This window comes from Hypanus sabinus, chromosome 6 (genome assembly GCF_030144855.1).
Source record: "Hypanus sabinus isolate sHypSab1 chromosome 6, sHypSab1.hap1, whole genome shotgun sequence".
NCBI lineage: Eukaryota > Metazoa > Chordata > Chondrichthyes > Myliobatiformes > Dasyatidae > Hypanus > Hypanus sabinus.
In genome coordinates, this window is record NC_082711.1 from 153,571,380 (window position 1) to 153,597,028 (window position 25,649).

Genomic DNA, 25,649 nt, shown 5'->3' on the forward strand with positions numbered 1-25,649 from the left:
AAGGATGTTGGGAATGTCGAGGGTGGAGGGCAGGTGGCAGAGAAGTGCCAGGAGAGACAGGTGGCATGGGTACAGACACCCCCAGCCCTGAGACATGAGGCAAGGTCATTTGATTCCAAATAATTGGTTTATTGATCAATAGAGAATGTTTCTCTGGTGCTTCCCACTTTCTCCCTTCTCTAATCATGATTCCACAATAGAGACCCATATCAGAATTATGTTTATCATCATTCACATGTCATGAAATTAGTTTTTTTGTGGCAGCGGTACAGTGCAATACTAAAACTACTTCAGAATTATGCAAAAGTCTTAGTCATGAAAGTTGAAAGCAAATAGAAAACTTTTGGTACTTCCTGACCTTTACATTGAACAGTTTAATCTCTCCAATTCTGTTTGCAGATGTTTCTGAAATTAATAGTGCAAGCTGTTTTGAAAACATTCCAAAGATATGTGCTTTAAATGTCAGAAGACAGAAGGAAATATTTGTTTGGATACAGGCAGCTACAGAAGGCATTTCCTTCAATGAATCAATAACTAAACCCCTTTACTTTCCCTGCAGTTACTCAGTGCTATGCTTGTTTCATTTCTTTAACATTGACATTCCTGCTAGCTACTGTGTATGTTTTTCATTATTTACAATCTAACCTTGAATTTACTTTAAGCATTTTCTAAGCTGAGAGACGACAAAACTCTTGGGCTACCAGTGGTTAGAATCCCTTGTGAAATGGCCCTGCCAATGCTGCAAAATCAATTTGGTCCAAATACTAAATAACATTTTCATAATCTGTCAAAGCATTGATAAATAAACTTCAGGGAAAAAAAATCTGCTGTCATTACAACTAACTCCAGATTAAGACACTCAAATGATCTTGCACACCTTTCCCACCAACATCGTAGACGGATGCAAAAATTAGGAGAGTTTCTACACAGCCCAGTTAAGCAACAACCTACACTGTTGTACTTGAAGAATTATAACTATTTGCAAAACACAACACCAGGAAAGCTGCAGGCCTTGATGTCTCACCTGGAACTCTAAAGCACTGTGAAGATCAGCTAGCACCTGACTTCACTACTTAACACCTCCCTGCAATAATGCAGGGTTCCAGGCTGCTTTGAAGTTGCTATAATCATGCCAGTTCCTAAAAAAAAGACAAGATCACTGGATGTAATTATAGGCCAATCACTCTGAATTCAGTAGTTATGAAAACCTTTGAACGTCTGACATATTTAACACCTCCCTGCAATTATTCCGATTTCCAAAGACAAGATTACTGGACCAAATGATTATAGGGCAGTTGCTCTGACATCAGTAGTTATGAAAATCTTTGAACGTCTGACGTTGGCCTACCTTAAGTCCATTACTGATACTATTCTTGACCTGGTATGCTTTGCTTATAGAGAAAATCATTCAGTGAAGGATGTAGTTAAATTGTACCTTCATTACATTCTTCAGCATTTGGACTCCCCCAGCACCGATGTATCTTGTTTATTGATTTTGGCTCCACCTTTAACACTATTGCTCCGGAGTTGCTCCACAGCAAGCTAACCCAGCTAACTGTACCCAACAGAGTCTGTCAGTAGATTACAGACTTCCTGACTGGAAACAAGTAGTATTAAAGCCAGGCTCCTACTTCTTCTGATCCAATGTTAATGTTATGAGCACAGGTTCTCCCCAGGGTGGTGTTCTTTCACCCCTCCACTTGTCACTTTATATAAATTACTGTGCCTCCACATTAAAATTCTACAGCTCGTGATAACACGACTGTAGTTAGTTGCGTCTTGAATAATGACTTGACCTGCTAGCAAAAGAGAGCCAGACCATCTTGCAGTATGGTTTGCTCATAACAACTCGAGGCTTAATGCTATCAAGACAGTGGAAATGAGGATGAACTTTCACCGATAACCCACTCCCTGCCACCTTTGGAAACTAATTGTCAGGATGTGTCTGTGGTCAAATCATTTAAATTCCTAGGGACCATTATCACCAATACATCGAAGTAGGACAAGCATCACTAGCAAAGCCCACCAGAGACTGTCCTTCCTACGCTAGCTTAGGAAACATAACACAAGACCATATGACATAGCAGCAGAAATTAGGCTATTTGGCCCATCGAATATGCCCCACCATTCAATCATGACTGATCCCATTTTTCCTCCTCCTCAACCCCATTTCCTGGCCTTCTCCCCATAATCTTTGATGTCATGTCCAATCAAGAACCCATCAATCTGTCTTAAATACACCCAATGACCCGGCCTCCACAGCTGCATGTGGCAACAAATTATACAAATTCATCACCCTCTGGCTAAAGAAATTTCTCCACTTCTGTTTTGAATGGACATCCTGAGGCTGTACCCTCGTCCTAGACTCTCCCACCATGAGAAACATCCTTTCCACATCTACTCTGTCTTGGCCTTTCAACACTTGAAAGGTTTCAATGAGATTCTCCCCCCACCCCCACTCATCCTTCTAAACTCCAGAGCGTATCCTGAAGAGATTTTTACTCAGCCATCAGTGTGAGTATTGTGACCACCTCCATCACTGTTTGGTTTCCCGCCAACCTCCTCCCTCTCCAAGTCCACGTTGCAGCAAGTGGTCTATACAGTGGAGAAGATCATTGGCTGCCAGCTACCAACATTAAGTCTTGTTTGTGGTCAAAGAACCAATAAAAGCCAACTCCACCAACCCCAGTCACCTTTTCACCAAATTGCCATCAGGGAGACGCCTCAAAGCCATCACTACCAGGACTGCAGATCATCGCCAAAGCTTCTTTCCTGTACCTATCCATCATCTCAACAAATTTCATTTGTGTATACTCTAACTGTCCCTGCACAACATCTAAGTGATCTTTCCTGCACTCCTTTTTCTGTCGATAATTGACGCTGTTCAAATGTTCACCTTTAAGTTTAATCATTGACATTTGTGATGTGACTGTTCTAATTGCTGATTGATCATGGCTGTATATACTATTGTCTTATAAATTTCTGGCTGCCATTGTGTTGTTTGTAATGGTATTGCCCCGTGTTTTATGCTTGGCACTGAACCACAATCAATTCTGTTATGTTTCACATATTGGGAATAAAGTGATTCAGATTTACTTATTGTCAGACCCTGCCTTTAGAAGTCCTGTCCACTAGCAGTTCAGACCCACCAAGAACACAGTAGCATGAATATATTGTCAAGAAGGAAAGCCTTGGGATTCTTTAGACCCCAAAAGAATCTCACATCAGAAATGATTAAAAAAAAATATAAAACTGACAGAGAAACTTCTTCTTAGCCGCCACTTACTTTCCAACTTAAGGTGATACACCTTTGCTCTCCACATTGAACACTTTGGAAACGCATCGAAAGATGCAAGGGTACAGAATGGACTCTGCTTCGGTGGGAGTTTCAATGCCATCAGTTAGCAGCACAATTAACCAGCGTGGTTATGCACTGAAGAACTGGTGCCAGACTGGGTGCGTGACAGATTGAGCAATATGAAGGATGCTTTCATTTAACCTTGTCCTCACTAGCTTGCACACTGCAGGCACAAACATCATTCCACACCGGTGGGAGTAGCAACTACCCAAGTGTTTTAGATACAAATATCTAGAAAATTGGATTGCACTCACTTTTGGTGGGTTAAGCTTAGTGCTGATGCCAATCCCAAAGTCACCAAAATGGTGAAATTGTGGCTTATTTGCTTTAAGAAAACATGTATTATTGTTATACATGAAGATAACCCCCAGCCTGTGCAACTGACACAGCCAAGTGCCGGGTGGATATCACTTGTATAAAATACAACAGGACAAATTGAGCCAGAAACTGCTCAATGCAGTTTCCTGCCAGCTGCAGCTTCACCAGGAGATATTGACCATGTCTCTGTGTTAAATGTCAATCACATTTTTAAGCATAATTAATAAACAAATTCTGGAGAAACTCAGTAGGTCAGGCAGCATCCGCGGAGAGAAATAGATAGTCAACATTTCCGGAAGAGACCATTCATCACTCTTCACGCAAGGTGCCTGGCCAAAATGTCGACTGTTTATTACTTCATGGTTGCCAGCCAACCTGCAGAGTTCCTCCAGCATTTTGTGCATGTTCCTCCACAATTCCAGCATTGCAGAATCTCTTTGTGTTTATAATAAGCGTGAGTGGTCGTCTACAGCTCTGATTTGCACTGAGCAAATTCCACATCAGGTTGTGCGACAATACCACTGTGCTAAATGGATCAACTGAAAACCCAACTGGCTACTCAAAGCAAGATTTTCATAAAGAACTGGAGAACATTAGTAGCAGCAGAAATGTACTCTAACACAATGTTATAGGCTTACACTTCTCACTCTCCCCTTAGTAACAAGCCATGGGCCAACCCTGATGCACTGATGAGTGTACAGTATTCTCACGTTGACCTCAAGAAACATCATTCGAGGAATCTCTTCCTAGTAGCCTTTGGCTCATGGGTCTTCTGGCAGAGACACTCCAGAGCATAGAATGAGACACTTGCACCCAATGGCCACAGGTGATACCAAGCTCTCATGGCAAGTGATGTGATCAACTTACAAATGGAGGGATGCATAGCACAGCACATCATTTCACACTATCTTTGATCTGTTCTGTTGAAGGAGCTGAATTGTTATATGATTAAAATCTGCAGGGGCTGATTTTCATCACAAAATTGTATCCTCTGAAGAAATTGTAATCATTGAGCCCCTCACCATCCAGCACATCCCCTCTTCTCATTGGGGAGGTGGCTAGGAGTCTGAAGACCCATACTCAATGTTTTAAAAACTTTCTCCATCAGATTTCAGAGCAATCCACGAACATTACCTTATTATTCTTATTTTACAACTTGTAGGAATATGCTTGCACTCTACTGCTGTCAACAAATCAACATAGTTCATGTCAGTGATACGTGACCTGATTTTAAACAGTTCCACTACTTTCCGCATGAAAGTAAACAACCTCTTGATAATGAAAGTTGAGAATTGAACCTGTTTCTCCAATTTCTGAATTATGTATCGTGCACATTTGCAATATCATCACTTGAGTAAAATACAACAGGGTGAGTTGTGCCAGAGATTGCTCAGTGCAATTTTCTGATTGCTGCAGCTTCACCAAGAAATGTGTATAAACACTGCAAAACATGTCTGTGTGTTAAATGTTAATTATACAAAAAAAGCAGGAGTAAATGTGATTTCCATTCTAAGGTCCTAATTTGCACCGAGGGAATTCTTTATCAAGTTGAGAATTGTCACCGCTGTGCCAAATGTGTAAATTCAGAACAAATTTGGCTGCTCAAAACAAGATTTTCATTGAGAACTGGGGAATGTTAGTAACAGAAGTGTACTCTAACACAGCTTCATGGGCTTGCACCTCTCTCACTCTCCCATTAGCAACGAGCCAAGACCAAACATGGGGCAATAATGAGTTCAGAGGCAATGCCAGCAGCAGGGCTAGAGGTGGTGCATCCAGTCATGAATATCTCAACAACAGCCTCTCAAGGGCAATTAGGGATGGGCAATAAATGCTGGCCTTGCCAACTCGAATAAAGGAATAAAATGTCTTTGACAAATTGCAACTTCAGTCCCCTCTCCATTTTGCTGTTGAACCAGGGAACAATCTTAAAGTATTCCAATACATTTCAGATGATTCTTCACTGGGAGATGTAACAGATTCCCTGATGCTACCTTATATCGCATGGTTAACTGCGGATCTATTAACAGCTCCTGTGTGATTACACACAAAGCTATTTGTCTCCTCCAGAATCAATACAGTCCTGGAGGCTGCTCTTCAACAGACACTGCTGCTTAACCACCAGATATGTTTTAAGTGCAGTACTTGCCTATTACAGACTCTACACCTCAGCAGTATACACTCAGTGGCCACTGCAGTAGGCACACCTGCTCGTTAATGCAAATACCTAATCAGCCAATCATGTGGCAGCAACTCAATGCATAAAAGCATGCAGACATGGTCAGAGATCCAGCTGTTGTTCAGACCAATATCAGAATGGGGAATAAACGTGATTGAAGTGACCTTGACCATAGAATGACTGTTGGTATCAGATGGGGTTGTGTGGTCTACTGATCTCCTGGGATTTTCTCGCACGACAGAGTTTACAGAGAATACTGCAAGAATCAAAAAGCTCCCAGCGAGTGGCAGTTCTGTGGGCGAAAATGCCTCGTCAGTGAGAGGGGTCAGAGGAAAATGGCCCGACTGATTGAAGGTGCAGTAACACAAGTACCGCACGTTACAACAGTGGTGTGCAGAAGAACATCTCTGAACACACAGCACATTGAACCTGGAAGCGGATGGGCTACAGAAACAGAAAGCCAAGAACATACACTCAGTGGCCATTTTAATAGGTACAGGAGGTACACTGAGTGTATGAAGCATACATACCCGACCCTCCATTCTACAGATCCCTGTCACACCGATGATTCATCCTGCCACATATTCATGACGTCTGTATCTTTTAAATTTAGAGATAAGCACAGTAAGGGACCAAGTTGCCATTTACACCCATATGACCAAATAAAATGCCAAGTAAAGCACATTGTTTGGAATGGGGGACAAAACTGGAGAACCCAGAGGAAACTCATTGAGCCACAAGGAGAACGTACAAATTCCTCTCACATCGTGACGGAACGGAACCTGGGTCGCTGACACTGTAATACTGTAGCGTCCTATTTACTATTACTCTACTGTGCTGCCCTGAAGGTCATGGGAAATCTTTCTGTTGGCAAGGCAGGATGAGTGATGCAAGATGCTGGGAAGCAACTCCAGAGAGTTATTGAACCTCCAACACTGATCCCTTGGATGCCCAAACAACAGGTAAATGAATAGATATCTCAATGATAGTTTATCTGTAAACTAATCTGCGGGCAGCTACAGGAGCCTCACAGCTCGGCTGCTCAGGTTCAATCCCAGCCTCTGGGGAGGTCTGTGTGGAATTTGACGCTCTCCTCGTGATCGCATGGGCTTCCTCTGGGTGGTCCTGTTTCCTTCCAACATTCCACAGACTGATGAGCTCGTAGGATAATTGACCCTGAGCTTCCCTTAGTGGTGGCATCTAGGGACAGCTGAGGGGAATCCAAGGAGAATGAAATGGGATTAGAGGCAATGGGCACTTACTCGTCAGCACAGATTTACTGAGCTGAAGGACCCGCTTCCACACTGAATGACTCAGTGACGAAACCTTCTCGTAATGTGGGCTTGTGCTTGGGTAAAGCAAGGGCAAGACGCAGAACAAATGAGATGGATCGTAATAGCTTTGACTTTAGGAGAGAGCCATTCTTTCCCCATTCTCCATGTTGTGGCCTCAGAATGCACCATACACACCGTTCCCTTTCCTACACACCCTTCTTCTGTGCGCGTCTTCCACTCTCTGCCATCTTGACTTGAAAGTAAAGCAGCAACTGACAGGTTTTGTGTGTGCAAGAGGCACAAGTGAGTAGAAACAGCTGTTAGTGCCAAGGGAACCTGCTGGCAATAGGTAAAATTCACAACCTTTGGACCACAGAGACCGGAGCATCTGTTATGGGCAGGAGCACATCTCCACGTGCATTGTCATTAGATTTATTACAGATGATTTTTGAGTGAAAGCCTTTTAACTTATCAGTACATAAAGACAAACAGATTAAATTGGAATGGAAAATTGTCTTTTTGTAGAATGAGCATGCAAGGTAGCAAATTGAAAGCATCCCATTGAATGGGATGAAAACCTTTGTAGCAGCTACCCTTTATTCATTAATGTTACTGCAGTTAATTTTCCAAAAATATCCCAAACACTGTTCAGAGAATTGCTGCATTGGTATAGAGGCCCTTCAGCCCATTGACTCCATGCTGGCTTTCAGTTGACCAACTTTATCAACATCATTACCCTGCTCTTTCTCCAGTCCAGCTAAATATTCTTTCTCAATTGATAAGCTGTTTCCAGCACCCTGACAAACTCTTCATCGTAACAATAATGTGGTCAAAAATCTTACTTTTATCTTTTGGCAGCACTTTAAATCTCAGTATTATTTATTTTCCCAGTTTTTTTTTGCATTTTCACAATTCATTGATTTTATTGTATTTCTTTGTTCTATTGCAAATGCCTGCAAGAAAATGAATTCTATAAGGTGACATGTGTACTTTAATAAATTTATTTGCAAAATTAAAATCTGTACCCTCTAGACCTCTGGAATCTTTCTAGCTAAACCACTATCTATCAAATCTCCACTCAATCTCCTTCCCGATAATACTTGTAATCAAGTCCTGTGAATTATACCAAAAGGGATCGATCTGCACCTTAGACATTCTGGAAAAGAGAATGCTCAGGAACAACTAGTGAAACAACCCTCCTGCACTCAATCCTCTTTCAATAACGTCTTTACTGCTGCATCGGGAAATCCTGTAGCCGCTGCTTCTTTGATATGAGGCATACAAGCAAAGGATGGAAAATGGCTTTCTACTAAAAGCTGTTCTGTACTTTAAAGCCAAACAGACAGAATGTCAAAGATTGCTAGATTACATGCTGAAAAACTCACTCCGAAGACAAATTAAATGCAAAGGCATCTCCTTCATTGTGATTCAGACAGGCACAGTATATGCACCACAATGGTCCTTTACAACTCACATTGAAATGGAAAAGCCGCATTTGCCATAGATCTTTAACATACATCCACATTTCTTTCTCTCTCACTACCAACAGGTAATGTACCTTCTGAAAAGATTTAACAGCAGTATAAAAACATCAGTAAATTGGAAAAAAGTCAAAGGAGCATAATTTTGATTATACAAGTATTAGTGGATCACATGTTGTTCCTTAAGGTTGTCATAGCCAGAGGATAGTAGTAGGGATAAGCTCCTCTACCTATTAAATGCTCCCAATGGAGTGTATTTAAAATAGCCTTTACAACCAAATCCAGTTCCTGGCCTTCATTCATGCCTTAGCTACTAAGCCCAGTGGAATGAATTTTACTGACAGGAGAATAGGCAAAGGCAGGTTACTGGCACCTTAAAACTTGTCACTTTGAGCAGATGGGGCTCATCAGTCGTGATTGGCAGCTCATCTAGAAGGAAAAGTCTGAACTCAAACCTCCACTGTCTCGCGACTATACCCACTCATAGGGAAGGCTTCGGGAGTGAATCCAGGGAAAAACCTGGAGCTGGAGTTCTTCTGGCAGTCCTCCATCAAGCTCAACGCTGACTTGCAACTCCTACCATGCCGCGGGTGCCAAACTGTGTTAGTCTCTGCTGTTCCTTTGGATTCATCAGCTGGTGCGGACAGGGGAAGCTGCTATGCGGGCTTGCTCTCCACGTCGAACTGCCCTCCCTGGCTTGCCTATCACGTGGGCAGCAAGGACACAAATCCAGCCAATAGAGGGCATCATTGGATTACATGTGACTACTTGTGACCTTGCACAAATTACTTTGGATGGAAAGATATTAAAAACAACTTTTGCATAGTATTAAAATCAAAAGCTTAGCCATTAAGTCCTGATATATGCCATCCAATATAAATTGCCTAAATTTCATGGCAGCACTGTTCCATTCATGCTGTGTGCAGTGACCGAGATCTAACACTGAGTTTAATTTCAACAGATATGCCATCAACAAGTTAAACCACCAAACTGCCACAAACTTCACCTGAAATCTGTGCACAGGGCTGGTACATTACATTTCTAAAAACAATTTTTCGGATGCAGCGGGGGCGGTTGGTAATAAAATGTCTCTCAGAGTTTGAAGGAGATCCAAGATGTACCCTTAAGCTTTGTTGGTTGTTACATAGTCCAGAGTCCAAAAATCTGGCAATATGTAGAAACATTCAAAAACAGTGTAAAAGTTATCGTCAATGGGAGCAGGCAGTTTAAATGGTTTGGCACAGACTAGATGGGCCAAAGGGCTTCTTCCATGCTGCTCTTTTCTACAACTTATGAAACAAATTTAAAAACAAAGAAAAACTTCAAATTTAGAGAAAAACACAAATAGACTTAAAATATATAAAATAAATTCATTTAACTGCGGTAAATTGATTATTTTAAGTTCAAATTCTATTTAATAATTCCTTATCAAAGATCTTTTGCTAGTCAACATACATCACATTAACTAGTTTTACCTTTTCTATTCTGTTAAGGATGACAAGTGCCTTGTTGCCATTTTGTAAATTATAGGCACCAGTATTCCCCTTATTACTTTTATCAAATGAACAGGTCCGCAGCTCCCTGTCTTTAACATTAGGGTTACATTTGCTTCCTTCCTATCCACAGGAAACATGCAAGAACTTATGGAACTTTGGAAAATGACAGGTTATGCACCATCTTCAGAACCACCTCCTTCAAAACTGTGGTTGAAGATAATTCAGTCATGCGCATTTATTGACTTTATACGCCAATAATCTTGCTAATTTTAACATTTTTCTAACGCTACTATTGCTATAATGTCATCAGCTCTGAGCTCCACGAGACATGTCTTTGGAAAGTAATGGGATACATCCATTTTGCTTCTCACTTGGTCCATATAATTGGGGTTCACCTGGAGCATTATTTACTATTCACAAATGTTAGATCTTAGATGCTTGGTGGACATCAAAGTATCTTCATCACACTGTGACTGTCCAAACCGTCTGTTGCTGGATTGGGAACCACTGCATCTTAATTCAGAAAACCATTCTGTACAACTTCCACTTACTCTGAAATGAAACTCTTTTAATGACAAAGCTAAATCTGTAATATAAATGCAGAATCAGCCCAACTTCAGAGAGAAAAGCCATGCAAAACTCTCAAGGGAAGAATGGATCACACAGCTTTGGTTCAATACGCTGTGCAGTGCAATTCCAGCGTGGGCTTTCAAAAGAGGTTTAACATGCCTTCAATTGATCCTGCGGACTCTCTAGACTTAATCAGAGTTCACTTAAGTAATTAGAGAGCACGAATCTGTAGCTTACCCTCGCCATCCATTTGACTTACTGGGACAAAAATGTAGTGCATTATGTGCATTCAAGGGGAAACAGAGCTCTGTCTGCTGTCTGGATAGCATTAAAGAAACACAGCTGCCTGTCTAGGATCTATCCTGTTGCAATTGTTCTCAGACTTATTGCTGCAGTATAAAAAGCAGTGTTCATGATGTACACCACTGGGACACTCATTCATTTACCAAATTAACTATTCTGCGACGTCTGAGATAAACTGTCAATTAAGTACAAAATTTCTACTACTTTAGAAGCAATTTTTAGCAATAGATGCCCACTAAAAATAGGACAAGGATTTCAAAAGCTCTTACAGTCAACAAATGGATTTTTATCTAAGACACCATGTGGATTTGCAGCATTTTTCATGTTATGTTAATGGATTAGATTAATCTCAACTCTTCCATTTTAAGCAGCTGAGAACATTGCTAACTTTAAACTAAGCTTACCTTACTGGCACCGGGGAGCAAATGCAATTTGACATAAGGATCAGCAAGTCCATTGTGGTCCATTGACTTGAGGCCCTTCAAGGAAAAAGTGAAAATACATTGTCATTATTCATGGTCAATTAATGATCACATCTTTCAATGAGTAATTATTGACCCAGAAGAACTTTTGCTCATATTTATGCCACTGGTATTTGATATGCCTGACTGTGTGATTCTTAAAATTGGAAGAAAAACAAACACATGAACTAAATCATGGAAATTGCTTTCCAATATAACTACAACACATCAACATTAAGTAGTCACATAGGACCCAAATACTATGTTCAAATAAAGGACTAATAGGGGAAAAAAAACACACACACACACACTTGAATGCTCATTTTAACACAACATTTACTTTAATTTTTCTTGGCAGAGTTTCAAAAGCATAATTAAACACAAAACCAAAATTGGATATTCAGTATTAAAGGAGTTATTAACACATTTCAGATTTAGAAAACTAATCGCACAATTTAACAGAGAAACAAAGCAGTAACTGTGGTTCTCAAGGAATCGTGAGTGTCATGTTTAGGGTAACTGAAATCTGATGCCCAAAAACTGCTCCTTAAAGTAATCATTATCAATACCATCTTTGAAGTAGACTATGGCTTAAAAGCCTGTCTTACTAAATACGAGTCATCAAACAACGATACAAATTTAACCTGAACTATTGTGCAATACATTTTACTTTCTGCTTCTGCTGTACTTAGAAAACTAATGACAAATAGATACATTTTCTACATTCAAATACAGTGGATTCCAGCTAATTGGGCCATCAGTGACTTGAGACAGCTACTTATTTGGACCAACTCTTAAATTAAAAAAAAACTAATAGAGAAAATAGCTGGGCTCCCTTTGTTTATTTGGAACACCATGACACTTCATTGGGGTGGGAGACTGCTGCCAAACAGTTTCTAACTAGCATTAGTTGGGTGGCCGTAAAACACACTGCACAATGCTCAGAGCAAACAGATTTTAAAATACTGTCAACTCCACGTGCTGGTGTTCAAATAGCAGTGATTTTTGCCACTGATAGTCAGTAAGAAATAAGCAGCAAGACAATTCAGAACTCTTTTGCTTACTGCATTTTCAAACATTGAGGCTTGGAGATGCCAGAAACAGCCAGGAGTGAAACTGAAATGATTACAGTACTTCAACAAGTTAGGAACTACAAGGAATTTGAAAACAAAGATCTTGAACATTACAATGAAAAAGATGATTTGGAGGATGGAATTGTTTAAAGTTTGGGATGAAGGAAGGCCGTCCTTTATCTACACAAGGTGCCTATGCTGATTTTGTTCATTTACAGTCTATCAAAAAAACACAGCAGTTTACACTGGATTAATTCCTCCACTGAGAACTATTAACTAAGACAGTTTTATAGCACTGTAGCAGTATTAATAGTGTTCTAATTTGTTCTGTTTTTCATTTAAATGCATAATTTGTTGCTCAGTTAAACAGTAGCTTGTCCTTTTTCCCCCCCAATACCTTTTTAACCACTTCTATGAAACTTCAGCTAATTGGAGCAGCCCCTTAATTGGGCCAAAATGTGCAAGTCCCAATGTGTCCCAATTAACCAGAATCCACTGTTCTGGATTTGATTCCATTTGAATGTTATTTCATACAGCTCAGCAAATAATATAAACTTAAGAACTGGAAGCAGGAGTAGGGCACTTAGTCCGTAAACCTGCCTTGCCATTTAATAAGGTCATGGCTAATCTGATCACCAATTTAAAATGAACTGATGGCGGTTTAGGCAGCAGTAGTGGAGGTAATGCACACTGAACTTCAGCTCAAGTTTCCTGGTTCTGATTGACGTACAGAGAACCCATGAACCAATGTGAAAGTGCGTGGACGTCTGCTCAGAAATGGATTTTGCTCAACTACCATTAGCTCACAGATGATGCATTTCCATTTGGAATAAGTCCAGAAAGCTGACATTACTTATTAAAGGGACAGGAGCAAGAAGCTACAGGAGAGGAGATGAGATAAAATGACAGAATGATGATCTAAAAGCAGGCAAATGCAAAGGACTTTTCAGTCAATATGTAGAAATAATAATACAAACCCTGAAAATTATGATTTCCTTTTGAAGACATGACAATTTTAACTTATTCCAATTCAATTACGGCAAAAAAAAAATGTCATCAATTCTCATTCTGGATAATCAACCGTCAGAGTCTCTGCATGCTGGCTGAATGTAGAAGTTGCAATTACATTGTCAACGCCATGGGTGCAACGATTAAACAGTTTAGATCTGATTAATGATGGCCAACGTTAAATTATCAACCTTTTAGTAACATGTTTTCATGCAGATTCTATCATTTGGCATTTGCTCCAATTGTATTTGCCATGCTTAACAATATAGTTCAAGTCACCTTGGAATGCTTGGACTAAGACATCTAACATGCAGCCATAGCAAAGACCACTTAATTCCTGCACGGTTGCCAGAAAAGTATTGTTGACGGGAATACTAAAATGTATAAGTGAGGCAGCACTCTTCACCTGGAACACACAATCAACCATTCCACAAACAGTGGCGTGCCAGTAACAAACATGAAGCTTGCAAGGTTTATGTTACTGCAGATCAACTCGGTCTCAGATGAAATCCAATTCGATTTTTTAAATACTTGTGGAATTTCCTGTTATTGGAGATGGCATCCAGCTCAAACAAATTCACAAATACACCAGATCATTTTGATGTGCTGGAATCTGCCCCATGACTTGATAAGCAAAGTTGTGGTATTTATAGAGATTGGTAGCATCCAAGAATAAACATTTTTTAAAAAATCTGCAGTTCTCTTTGTAAGAGCTGGGGAGCAGCCAATACCCACCAAGAGAACATCAGCAGGTATCCTGACCTCTGCAAGAGACTGGCAGCTGTTGGTGGACTTTGAAAGGCAGCTGAGGTTCCCCGACCGTATCACAGCCACCACCCTGCAACGAGACATTGTCCTTGTGTCTGAGTCTACGAAGCAGGTGGTGATGCTGGAGCTGACAGTCCCATGAGAAGATCACTTGGAAGAGGCATTTGAAAGGAAGCTATCTAAGTATGCAGGACTGGTCAGCGACTGCCAGCAGGCTGGATGGAGAGCGAGGTGTCTCCCAGTGGAGACTGGTTGTAGGGGATTCGCAACCCGTTCCTTAGCCAGAGCCTACAGCAATTTGGGCATTGAGGGAAAGAGGAAGAGAGCCATCCGCAGTACTACTGATGCAGCAGAGAGGGCCTCAAGGTGGCTGTGGCTCAAGAGAGGGGAGCCATGGAGTCATGTGTAACTAGCCATCTGGACACAAGCTGGGGTCTGATCAGCCCCGGCTGGGTCACCTGGAGAAGGGTGTATGATGTTGAAAGACCCGAAACACCTGATGATTCCAGGAGTATCACTGATGATGTGTCTAGAAGCATCAGTAGATGGATGCACACAGCTAATGAAAAAGAGACCAACATAATTGAAGCTCCTGATGGGGGGGGGGGGGGGGGGAATCTCCTTTGTATTGACATCAACTTAAAACCCACTCAGCCTTTTGACTCTCGATGCAGGTTAGTTCACCAACAACCAAATCAGATGTGATTATTTCACCTTAAATAGTACTTAAAGGACATCCACAATTCTAAAAGAACATGATTAAGATTGACTGGGATGAAAAACAGCTAAGGAACACTGAAGGATACTAACTTTGAGGAGGCATCATCATCAGAAGAGTACTGAATGGAAGGGCAAAGGAAATTCAAAGATGAGCTGAGCAGAAATAAACACCCCACCCCCCATGGGGTTGAAATATTCGCTCAGTCCAAGTTGGACTTCTCTTTTTGTTAAAGGTAGTAAAAAGGTCGACCCGTGTCCAACATAAAAACTGATTTTTGCTCATACTAAGTTTTGTCTTTTATAATAACAGGAAAAGGAGGTAAAGAGATCTCAGTTTCTTTCAATGGCACATATAAAGTATTAGATTATAAATTCAAAATTAATATCCAAACCAACTGAGCCAACATTTGCTTTCTGTAGCACACGAATTGGAAAATGGCTGAATTGTTGAAGCTCATAAGGCTGTCTCTGTCCTACATGCTCCCTAGGGATTGTCTAATGACTCAGCAAGTATTTTTATATAATCAAAATAAACTTTATTCATAACAAGTATTTACATGAATGACTTTTCATTCTTACATTTTATAGCCAATACTTTAAGTAGTGTTTTATTACATTTCTTAAAGCCAATAGGTCAGTTACCAATCATGTGCTGCTCTGGGATAGTACACCACTACAATAATTTTTACCCAACTCTGCCCCTCCCTCTGCTGCATTATGCTTTGTAACTCCAAAACAAAGAGCTAAGGATAACTTGTGTACACAGTTTGTTTTACTTTAGCATGGCAGTATCCACTATTAACAAGAAATTCTGCCCATGAATATTCCAGCAAAATCCACATTAATCTTCTGCCAGGGCAATGCACTCCATTCCCAGGGACGGAGAGGAACTGCTCTTGGCATCCTCGGGACATGCTGGCATCACAAACAGTTCAAAGCAAGCTGTTCAGACATCGCAATTTTGTTCATGCTCACTTTCATTTCTGGCTGCAATTCGATTGCATCTCTGGCTGTAGTTTCCATTGATACAGCAATTTCAACTGCTCTTTTAAATGCAAGTTCTGCTTCATTTCAGAACCATTTTTGAATGCTTTCCTGGTAAGATTCCACAAATTAAATGATCTCTCAGTACATTAAGCCCATTACTGAAATGACTATGCTCAGACAATTTCTTCAATTCAGCCATGTACTCCCATTCCTTTTGATTCCACTCATGAAACCCTAAAGTGTTCTGCAATCAGCAATAGTTTTGGTTCTAAAAGTTTCTGCATTACTTTTACAATTTCAGCAGAGTTCATTTCAGCTGGTTTGGTTGGAGCAGTTAAACTTCTGAATTAGTGTTATACCTTCCCCCCCCCCCCCCAATGCACTCAGCAACACTGGCCTTTCACTGGCTATTTCATTTGTTTCAAAATACTGCTCAAATCTCTTATGCAATCGAACAGGTTTATCTTTCCAATGCAGCCAGTCATTTCTACTATTTATTAAAACTGTTTATGAACCAATGAATTTCATCCATTTTCTGCCTTTATTTTAACTTAACCATCTTACTACACTCAACAGGCAAGTAGTTGTCTCAGATTCTTTTAAAACTTCCTTGTTGCCACGGTTATGCTTTGCATCTCCAAAACATAAAACTAATAAAAAGAAAAACACAGAGCTGGGGATAACTTGTGTAGTTTAGTGAGACATATACCCATGACATGGTGGTGTAATGATGTATGTTATTTATGTACTTTTACATCCACTAGCGGAAGAACCCGACACCGTGGCCCTTCCCAACTGAGCTGCACGAAGCTTCAGTACATCCGTCAGAAGGTACTCCTACAGCTTGGAATGTACTAGTCAGCAGCATCCCTCTACGGACAGCTAATGACCCATGAAGTGTGCTGGAGACAACACTTTTACCATAATATCAGAGTGGGAAGACGCTAACTGCTCTCCTCTGCCTCTTCTACACCTACAAAGTAAAAAGATCCCTCTTTTTGATCAAAAGAAACAAATTTCTATCTATTATCTTCTCTCCACGATATTTTGGTCAAGGCCTGAACGATTTCAGAAAACTAAGGTTTTAATCAAATATAATTATATGCGTGTTTATCTAAGGAAACCTCTGACAAAATGTAGCTTTTAATGTTCATGCATTGCTCAATATTATCAGTCGTCTTGCCTGAAGCTTTATTTTTCAAGTTTCGCTGCAGCTGATTGAGACAAAATGTCGCTGCTATTGTATAGCGAACGGCTATATTGAAATATCTTTGTCACAACTCTTATGGAATGTCAGGGTTTGGAAACAAATTTTGGAATGGTTCTTAAGATCACCAACCTGAATCAATAATTATCTCTCCACAGATGCTGCTGACGTCTGAGTGTCTCCAGCATTTTGCTTCTTTTATTGTTAATTTCCAACTTCCAGCATCTGCATCTCAAACAGGAGAAAAATCTGCAGATACTGGAAATCCAAGTGCACAAAATGGTGGAGGAACTCAGCAGGCCAGGCAGCATCTATGGAAAAAGTACGGTCGACGTTTCAGGCCAAGACCCTTCAGCGGACTGGCGAAAAGAGGAGTCAGAGGTAGAGAGTGGGGGGTGGTGTAGGGGAGGGAAGACACAAAGCGATAAGTGAAACCAGGAGGGAGGAGAGGGGAGAAGGAAAGAGCTGGGAAGTTGATTGGTGAAAGATACAAGGCTGCAGAAGGGGGAGTCTGATAGGAGAGGGCAGAAGGCCATGGAAGAATGAAAAGGGGGAGGAGCACCAAAGGGAGGCGATGGCCAGGCAAGAAGATAAGGTGAGAGAGGGCAAAGGGGGATGGGGAATGGTGAAGGGAGGGAGGCCATTACCTGAAGTTCAAGAAATCGACATTCATGACATCAGGTTGGAGGCTCTCCAGATGGAATACAAGGTGTGGCTTCTCCAACCTGAGTACAGCCATTGAATTTAATGCCATTGAATCCAATCACTGAGTGTGGGACATTCTGATCTGTACCATTGAAGCTATGCAGGGGAAACAAAACTTCAGACCACCAGCAAGCATAGAGCACCAAGATATCTCCTGTATTAGCACATCATTAAAGGTGTATCTCTGCCATTTGATGCACATTTTGGGACAGGTCTATTTTGCTACTTAATATTCTGGTTATTTATATATTCAGGGATCCCCCAGTGGCCAGCCATTGTAATTCCATTTCTTATTCCTGTATGTCAATCCATGGCTTTCTCTACCATCGGGATATGGCCACACTCAGGTTGGAGGAACAACATCTTGTATTCTGTCTGGGTTGCCTTCAACCTGATGGCATGAACGTAGATTTCTCAAACCTGCAGTAATGCCCCCATCTTTCACCATTCCCCATCCCCTTTTCCCACTCTCTCATCTCCTTGTCTGCCCATCACTTGCCTGTCCATGGCATCAATGAGGCCACGCTCAGGTTGGAGGAACACCTTATTTTCCTTCTGGATAGCCTCTAACCTGAAGGCATGGACATAGATTTCGAACTTCTGGTAATCCCTACTCCCCCAACTTTCACCATTCCCTCTCTCATTTCATCTCCTTACCTGCCCATCACCTCTCTGGTGCTCCTCCCACCCCCTTTCTTCCATAGCCTTCTGTTCTCTCCTATTGGACTCCCCCTTCTCCAGCCCTGTATTTCTTTCACCAACCAACTTCCCAACTCTTTACTTCATCCCGCCCCCTCCCGATCTCACCCATCACCTTGTTTCTCTCCCCCCTCCCCCCCACCTTTTAGATCTCATCCTCATCTTTACCTCTCCAGTCCTGCCAAAGGGTCTCGGCCTGAAACATTGACTGTATTCTTTTCCACTGATGCTGCCTGGCCTGCAGAGTTCCAACTGCATTTTGTGTGTGTTGCTTGGATTTCCAGCATCTGCAGATTTTCTCTTGTTTGTGATATGTTTTGGATGTTTGGATTGATCGGAAGCTCTTGGTCCAGCTACTAACATTTGAACATTTAGTGGGGTCCTGCTAGTTGCCAGGGGCACCCATATGTAATTCTGCAAAGTTAGTTGTCTACATTCAAAATGTTAAAGTAAGTGATTATTATCCATTGTTGTCTTCATGTTAATAATAAGTACAAAACATTGCGTGAGGAGAGAACTAATTCTCTACAGAAGATCTACTGTTTGAATAAAGCTTTTTACACCGCCACTTACAGTTTCTGAATCAAATCAGATTTATGATCACTAACATATGATGTGAAATAAATCAGATTTTGATTTGGAAGCTGCAACTGGGGCATGTAAAAGGTTAGGCAGTCACAACACAATTAAACTCTCAACCAGCACGGATTTGGAATGTGGAAAGAAACCAGAGTACCTGGGAAAAGCATCTGGTTGCAGAGAGAATATGCAAACTCTTCACAGATAGCAAGAAGTTCGATTTTAACATGGGATATTTAAGTAGGCTAACCATTTTTCTGATAAATGGTTTTTTCTGTTATTTGAAAAGGAATGTATAATTAAAATAGCAAGAGATAGTCTTTTGAATATTTTTACGCATTTGTCCGACATTAATATCGATGGAAATTGCCAGTCCTGACAGAAATAAACTGACACACGCATTTTGATCAACAATGACAAATCACTCATGTTTTGATGTGACAACTCATCAGAATCCAGTCCAAGCATTTGTTTCGATGGCAGTTACTCAGACATATTCTAAAATTTTTAAGAAAGAATGCCCTTCTTTCAAATAATTAAAGCAGTAATTTATCTACTGTTATGGGTTGGGGTTGAGGATGGGGGAAAGAGGTGACGATGAGCCAGAGATTGCTTGCTGAACGTGCGCTGCACATGGTGTTTGATTATTATTGCCGAGGGTTAATATGGATCTGGAGATGCAGCCCATGAAATTAGCTACACATCGGCTCGACCTGCAGGGCCATTCTTTAGATGGCCATTGGAGAATGCCCTTGTGTTTCTCCCCATTCCATAACAATAGCTGAAACCTGTCTGCCTATTGTCATTGGCTGCGGGAGATGTTGGAGCAGGTTTGTAGCCTGTCTCACTTAGCAGCAACTGGATCCTCCAGCAAATCCCAAATAAAGGTCTATTTAAGAGGGAGTCCAACAACAGCAAGCAGCTGCCAAAATACACCATGAACAAAAAACACATTTTTTCTAAGGAATTTTCTAGCCCAAAAGTAATAGCTAAAAGAAAATGCTTCCCAAGTACTTATCAGTGGGACCAATATCCACTTGGATTAGTCATGGGCCATTTGTAAGTTGGTATCTTTTGAACCAATTCTAGATTTTAGGTCCAATACATCATTTTCTAACTATGGATGTGTATGCATAGAAATTAAACATTATTCATAATAAAAAAAATTAAAAGAATAAGCTATGCCATGCCTTCGATTCTTACATTCACAGATAATGCAGTACATAATGTTCTATTGCATTCCTTAAAACCAGGACTGTTGTCACTCATGTGGCCTCCTGAGGTAGTCCACGACTACAATAACTGACAAGCTTCCTCACCAAACATGACCCCTCCCTTCGCTGAGAACCTATACTCCATCCGCCAGTAAAAGCAGGATTTCCCAGTGGCCACACGTTTTAATTCTATTTCCAATTCCTGTTCTGACAAGTCAGTCCATGGCCGCCTCCCATGGCATGAATGAGGCCACGCTCAGGTTGGAGGAACACCTTATATTCCTTCTGGATAGCCTCTAACCTGATGGCATGGACATAGATTTCGAACTTCTGGTAATCCCTCCTCCCCCAACATTCACCATTCCCTCTCTCACTTCATCTCCTTACCTGCCCATCACCTCTCTGGTGCTCCTCCCACTTCCTTTCTTCCATAGCCTTCTATCCTCTCCTTTCAGATTCCTCCTTCTCCCACCCTTTACCTCTTTCAATCGACTTCTCAGCGCTTTACTTCATCCCTCCCATTCTCCCAGTTTCACTTGCCACTTATTGTCTTGTACTTCTTCCTCCCCTCCCCACCACCTTCTTGCTCTCACTTCTCGTCTTTTCTCTCCAGTCCTGAAGAAGGGTCTTGGCCTGAGTTATTGGCTGATTACTCTTTTTCATAGATACTGCCTGACTTGCTGAGTCCCTCCCCTCCAGCACTTTGTGTGTGTTGCTTGGATTTTCAGCATCTGCAGATTTTCTCTCATTTATGACCCTCCCTGTCCAGTAGCTGAAGAACCCCACAGGTACTTCCCCACTGAGCCCTGACTGTGGCTGCACCATTTTCTCATTATGGACTTGCTCACATATTGAGCTGTTTGCACTGAATTCTACTTGAGGTAAAACAGGCTGCAAAAGCAATCTCAATGTATTTGTCATGCCTTTCAGTAAGGGAAAACTTACGAACTGTTATGATCATTTTACCACATGCATATAGTTAAGGTTTACAGAAAGCAAACAAAATCTGCATTGGAAGTTGCATTTAAGTAAACTTGCAACACCTTAAAGTATACAGAAACAAAGCTTATCCTGTATATGTAGAAAAACACCAGTCCCAACTCTGCAAGTAAACAAGGAATCCTTGATCTACCATTTGTTAAATGAACTTCCTTTAAAGAGTTTCAGTCTAGTACATTTTAAAGAAAATAGCTTTCCTGGTTAAAGCTGTACAGGCTATTACAGTATCAGCTCTCTTCATCAGCAAAAAGATCATTCCCATCCGTGCATTTTGAGGCACATGTAATCTAGACCTCACATGATGCAAACAGTAGACATCACGTGCCAAATAGGTTGTATATCAAATTCCACTATCAATTTACTTTGCAGTCATAGAATTTTCAAAAATAATCCTTTTGCGAACTTTCTGAACTTTTAGTTTATTTAATAAGTTGATTAACATTTGTGTTGACAGAAATAACTCGATGTTCATCCTGACTGCAATGCAATTTTCTCATGTGATTAGCTGTATAGTATCAGCAATATTAACACTTCTTTCCGCATTCTGCTGTTGTTTTTCCCTTGCACTTCCTCAATGCACAGACGTGATGAAACGATCTACATGGATGGCATGCAAAACAATATTTTTCACTGAACCTGATAAATATTTCTGGTGGCACCATTAAGGCAGTGACTCATGTGAACAACTCCAATGGAAATCTTTAAATATTCCTGTTTTAGACTCCTACAGCTGAAATCCACAACTACAGCCATGGACAATCCAATAAGCAATATCGTTTCAAGGCTTTTTTAAAGAAAATCTTTCACTGCTCAAAGTCAACAAACCTTAGATGGCGGTCTCCTATTGCAAATGTTTTTCCCCTTTAAGACAGTGAAAGAACAGATGCCATGCTGGATTGAAACTTTGTTTAATGAAGAGAGGATTCTGACTTCCACTACTGTCTATTCTGCTGACAAATGGTCTCTGGGAAATAAAAATTGAAGACTTCAGAGCAAGATTGCTGTACCAGAGGGACATCAGAGACTGTTATGTTGTTTTTTTTTGTTTCACAGAAACTTAGTTATTCTCCATCATTCCAGACACAAAAATACAGCTTGCTGGTTTCACGATTCACTGCCAAAATAGGACTGCTGAGTCTTTCAAAGGCAGAGTGGGTGCAGAATGCTTTATGATCAACTCCTTGGGCTGCAAAAATGTGGCAGTTCTGTCCCAATCCTGCTCATCTGACTTGGAACAAATAGCAGTCAAGTGTCACCCACTTTGTATGCTGTCAGACTTTTCAGCCATTATCTTGATAGTGGGGTACATTAGATTAAACTAGGCTCTGGGCGAACTGAGAAACTTAATCAATTGTCATGAAGTAGCACACCCTGATGCCTTCCCTGTCATTCTGAAGGACTTTAACCAGGCTAGCTTGAAAAAGTCTCTAAATAATTATCACCAACATATCACATGTGCAACCAGAGAAGATAACACACTGGACCACTGTCATACAACTATCAAGAGTGCTTACCATACCATCCCACACCCACAGTTTGGGAAATTTGTTCACCTAGCTGTATTCCTACTCCTCGACTATAAGCGGAGACTGAAGACCACAGCACCAGCAGAGAGGACCAGGAAGGTATAGACAATGGAGACATCAGAATGTCTTTCAAAAGGGTGAACTCTCACAAGATAACGTGCCCCTTTGGTGTACCTGATAGAACTCTAGGATCCTATGCCAACCTGCTGGCAGGCGTGCTCGAAGACATTTTCAATCTCTCATTGCTGTAGTCAGAAGTTCCATCTGCATCAAAAGGGCAACAATCATACCAGCACCCAAGAAGAGCAGCGTGAGCTGCCTTAATGGCTGTTGTCCAGTACTACTCACATCTACGGTGGTGAAGTGCTTTGAGAGGTTGGTTATGGCTTGAATCAACTCCAGCAAGGACCTGGACGACTGCAATTTGTCTGTTGTCATAGTGAAGACAATCTAATTGACTCTTCATGTGGCCATGGATCACTTGGACAATAATACTTGTGTCAGACTGCCGTTTACTGGCTACAGCTCAGCATTTAACACAATCACTTCTACGATTCTGATCAGAAATTTCAAACCTGGATCTCTGTACCTTTCTCTGCAACTAGATCCTCTAATCCTCAGAAGATCAGAGTTTGTGCAGATCAGAAACAACATCTCCAGTTCATCTCAAGGATGTGTGTGCCCTCTCTACATCCGTGACTGAACGGCTAAGCACAGCTCAAATGCCATCTATAAACTTGCTGCAACACAACTATTGCTGCAGGATTTCAGATGGTGACGAGAAGGCGTACAGGAGTGAGATAGATCAGTTGGTTGAATGGTGTCGCAGCAATAAACTGGCACTCAACATCAGTAAGACCTAATACTTGATTGTGGACTTCATTAAGGGCAAGGCAAGGGAGCTCACACCAGCCCTCGCTGAGAGATCCAAAGTGGAAAGTATGAGGAGTTAAGTTCCTGGGTGTTAACATCTCTGAGGATCTATCCTGGGCCCAACATGTCTGTGCAGTTACAAAGGTGGCACAATGGCGGCTATTGTTCATTAGCAGTTTGAGGAGATTTGTTCTGTCACCAAAGACACTCGCAAGTTTCCACAGATGGACCATGGAGAGCATCCTAACTGACTGTCTCGAATGGAGGAGCCTCAGTGACTGTGAGCTCAGTCAGCTCCATCACAGGCACTCACCTCCCCAGCATCCAGGACACCTTCAAGGAGCGATGCCTCAAAAAAAAAAGGCAGCTTCCATCATCAAGGACCCCCATATCCCAAGACATGCCTTCTTCTCATTGCTACCATCTGGGCGGAGGTACAGAAGCCTGAAGGCATACCCTCAATGATTCAGGAATAGCTTCTTCCCCTCTGCCATCAGATTTGTGAATGGACATTGAACCGATGAATACTACCTCAGTACTTTTCCCCCCCTCTTTTTGCACCAATTTAATTTAACTTTTTAATATGGCAAAACACTTACTACTGCCATTTACAGCTTTTATGTATTGCAATGTATTACTGCCACATAACAAATTACGAGACATATGCTGATGATATTAAGTATGATTCTGATACGATAGTAATAAACTGATTTACCACCATTTACTAACCGAAATCTCTTTTATAAGAGGTATTTATTTAGAGATGTGCATTAAATAGGACCTTCTCGCCCAACGAGCACTCACCACCCAATTACACCCATGTGTAACTGGTTAACTTAATTAACTTAGTAACCCAAATTAACTATTAACTTGGTAACCTTGGAATGTGGGAGGAAACCAGAGCACCTGGTAGGAACCCATGCAGTCACAGAGAGAATGTGCAAACTCCTTACAGACAGTGGCAGAACTGAACCTGGGTTACTGGCATTGTGGTAACTTTATGTGAACTGTTACGCTACAGTGCTATCTACGGCTGGTCATCAATCTGAAATGTTTTTTCTTTACAGCAGCTTGGTATCAGGAATGACTTCCAGATCTGATTCCCAAATTCCTTACAAGGAAGAAAATCTACCTTCCTTGTATGGGACCAGACCCTCCTAGCATAAAAGACAATTAAGTGCCCTCTGAACCAGTCTTGCAAGCCACTCGTTTGACGAGGAATTACAGGACGGGCAATAAGCTCTGGGTCTTGCCAGCAATGCCCAGATCATGAAAAATAAATAAGCAAAACACAAAGCTGAACATTGGGCCACATTTAAATCATGCATTTAATTCAAACCTTCCTGTGTGTTGCCCAAGGGGAGAATAAAGATTGGAAATTATGTCATTTTAAAATACTATGGAGCAGTACGTATGGCTGCTTCCGATAAAATATTATCTGCTAGTTTCCCCAGCATACATCATGCAATCCATTTATTGCTTAATAACATAGATTAATATATTTATGATTAGAACTCAAATTCAATTATAATTTTATTTGGAGAAATTTTAGAAGCTGAAGCGTGCATTAGAAATTGAAATAGTCAAGTACATCAAATAAGACAAAAATATATAATATACAGAAGCAAAATTAGACCATTCAAGTCCATTTCTCTGTCAATGAGATTGATAAAAAAAGGTTAATTTTTTTCTCCTTAACCCCATTCTCTTGCCTTCTCCCTTAATCAATAAGAACCTATCAATATCTTCCTCAAACACACCAATGATTTGGCCTCACAGCTTTTAATGGCATTCCCCCCCCCCCCCGCCCCCGGGCTGAAGTAATTCCTCCTCATCTCAGTTCTAAAGGGA

General features: G+C 41.1%; 1 protein-coding gene and 1 long non-coding RNA gene across 3 annotated transcripts in view; one reads left to right on the plus strand and one right to left on the minus strand.

Annotated features, from left to right (window-relative positions):
• LOC132395974 (uncharacterized) overlaps window positions 1–24,508 on the plus strand; it is a 40,266-nt gene extending 15,758 nt beyond the window's left edge. Inside the window, exons 2-3 of the long non-coding RNA XR_009512798.1 lie at window positions 16,761–16,976; window positions 21,982–24,508. This is a non-coding gene — a long non-coding RNA (uncharacterized LOC132395974). The remainder of the gene's footprint in view (window positions 1–16,760; window positions 16,977–21,981) is intronic.
• LOC132395972 (double C2-like domain-containing protein beta) overlaps window positions 1–25,649 on the minus strand; it is a 278,070-nt gene that overhangs the window by 171,241 nt on the left and 81,180 nt on the right. For both annotated transcript variants that reach the window (XM_059973214.1, XM_059973215.1), the window contains exon 3: window positions 11,384–11,458. In XM_059973214.1, coding sequence (XP_059829197.1) covers window positions 11,384–11,458 — 75 coding nt within the window. The remainder of the gene's footprint in view (window positions 1–11,383; window positions 11,459–25,649) is intronic.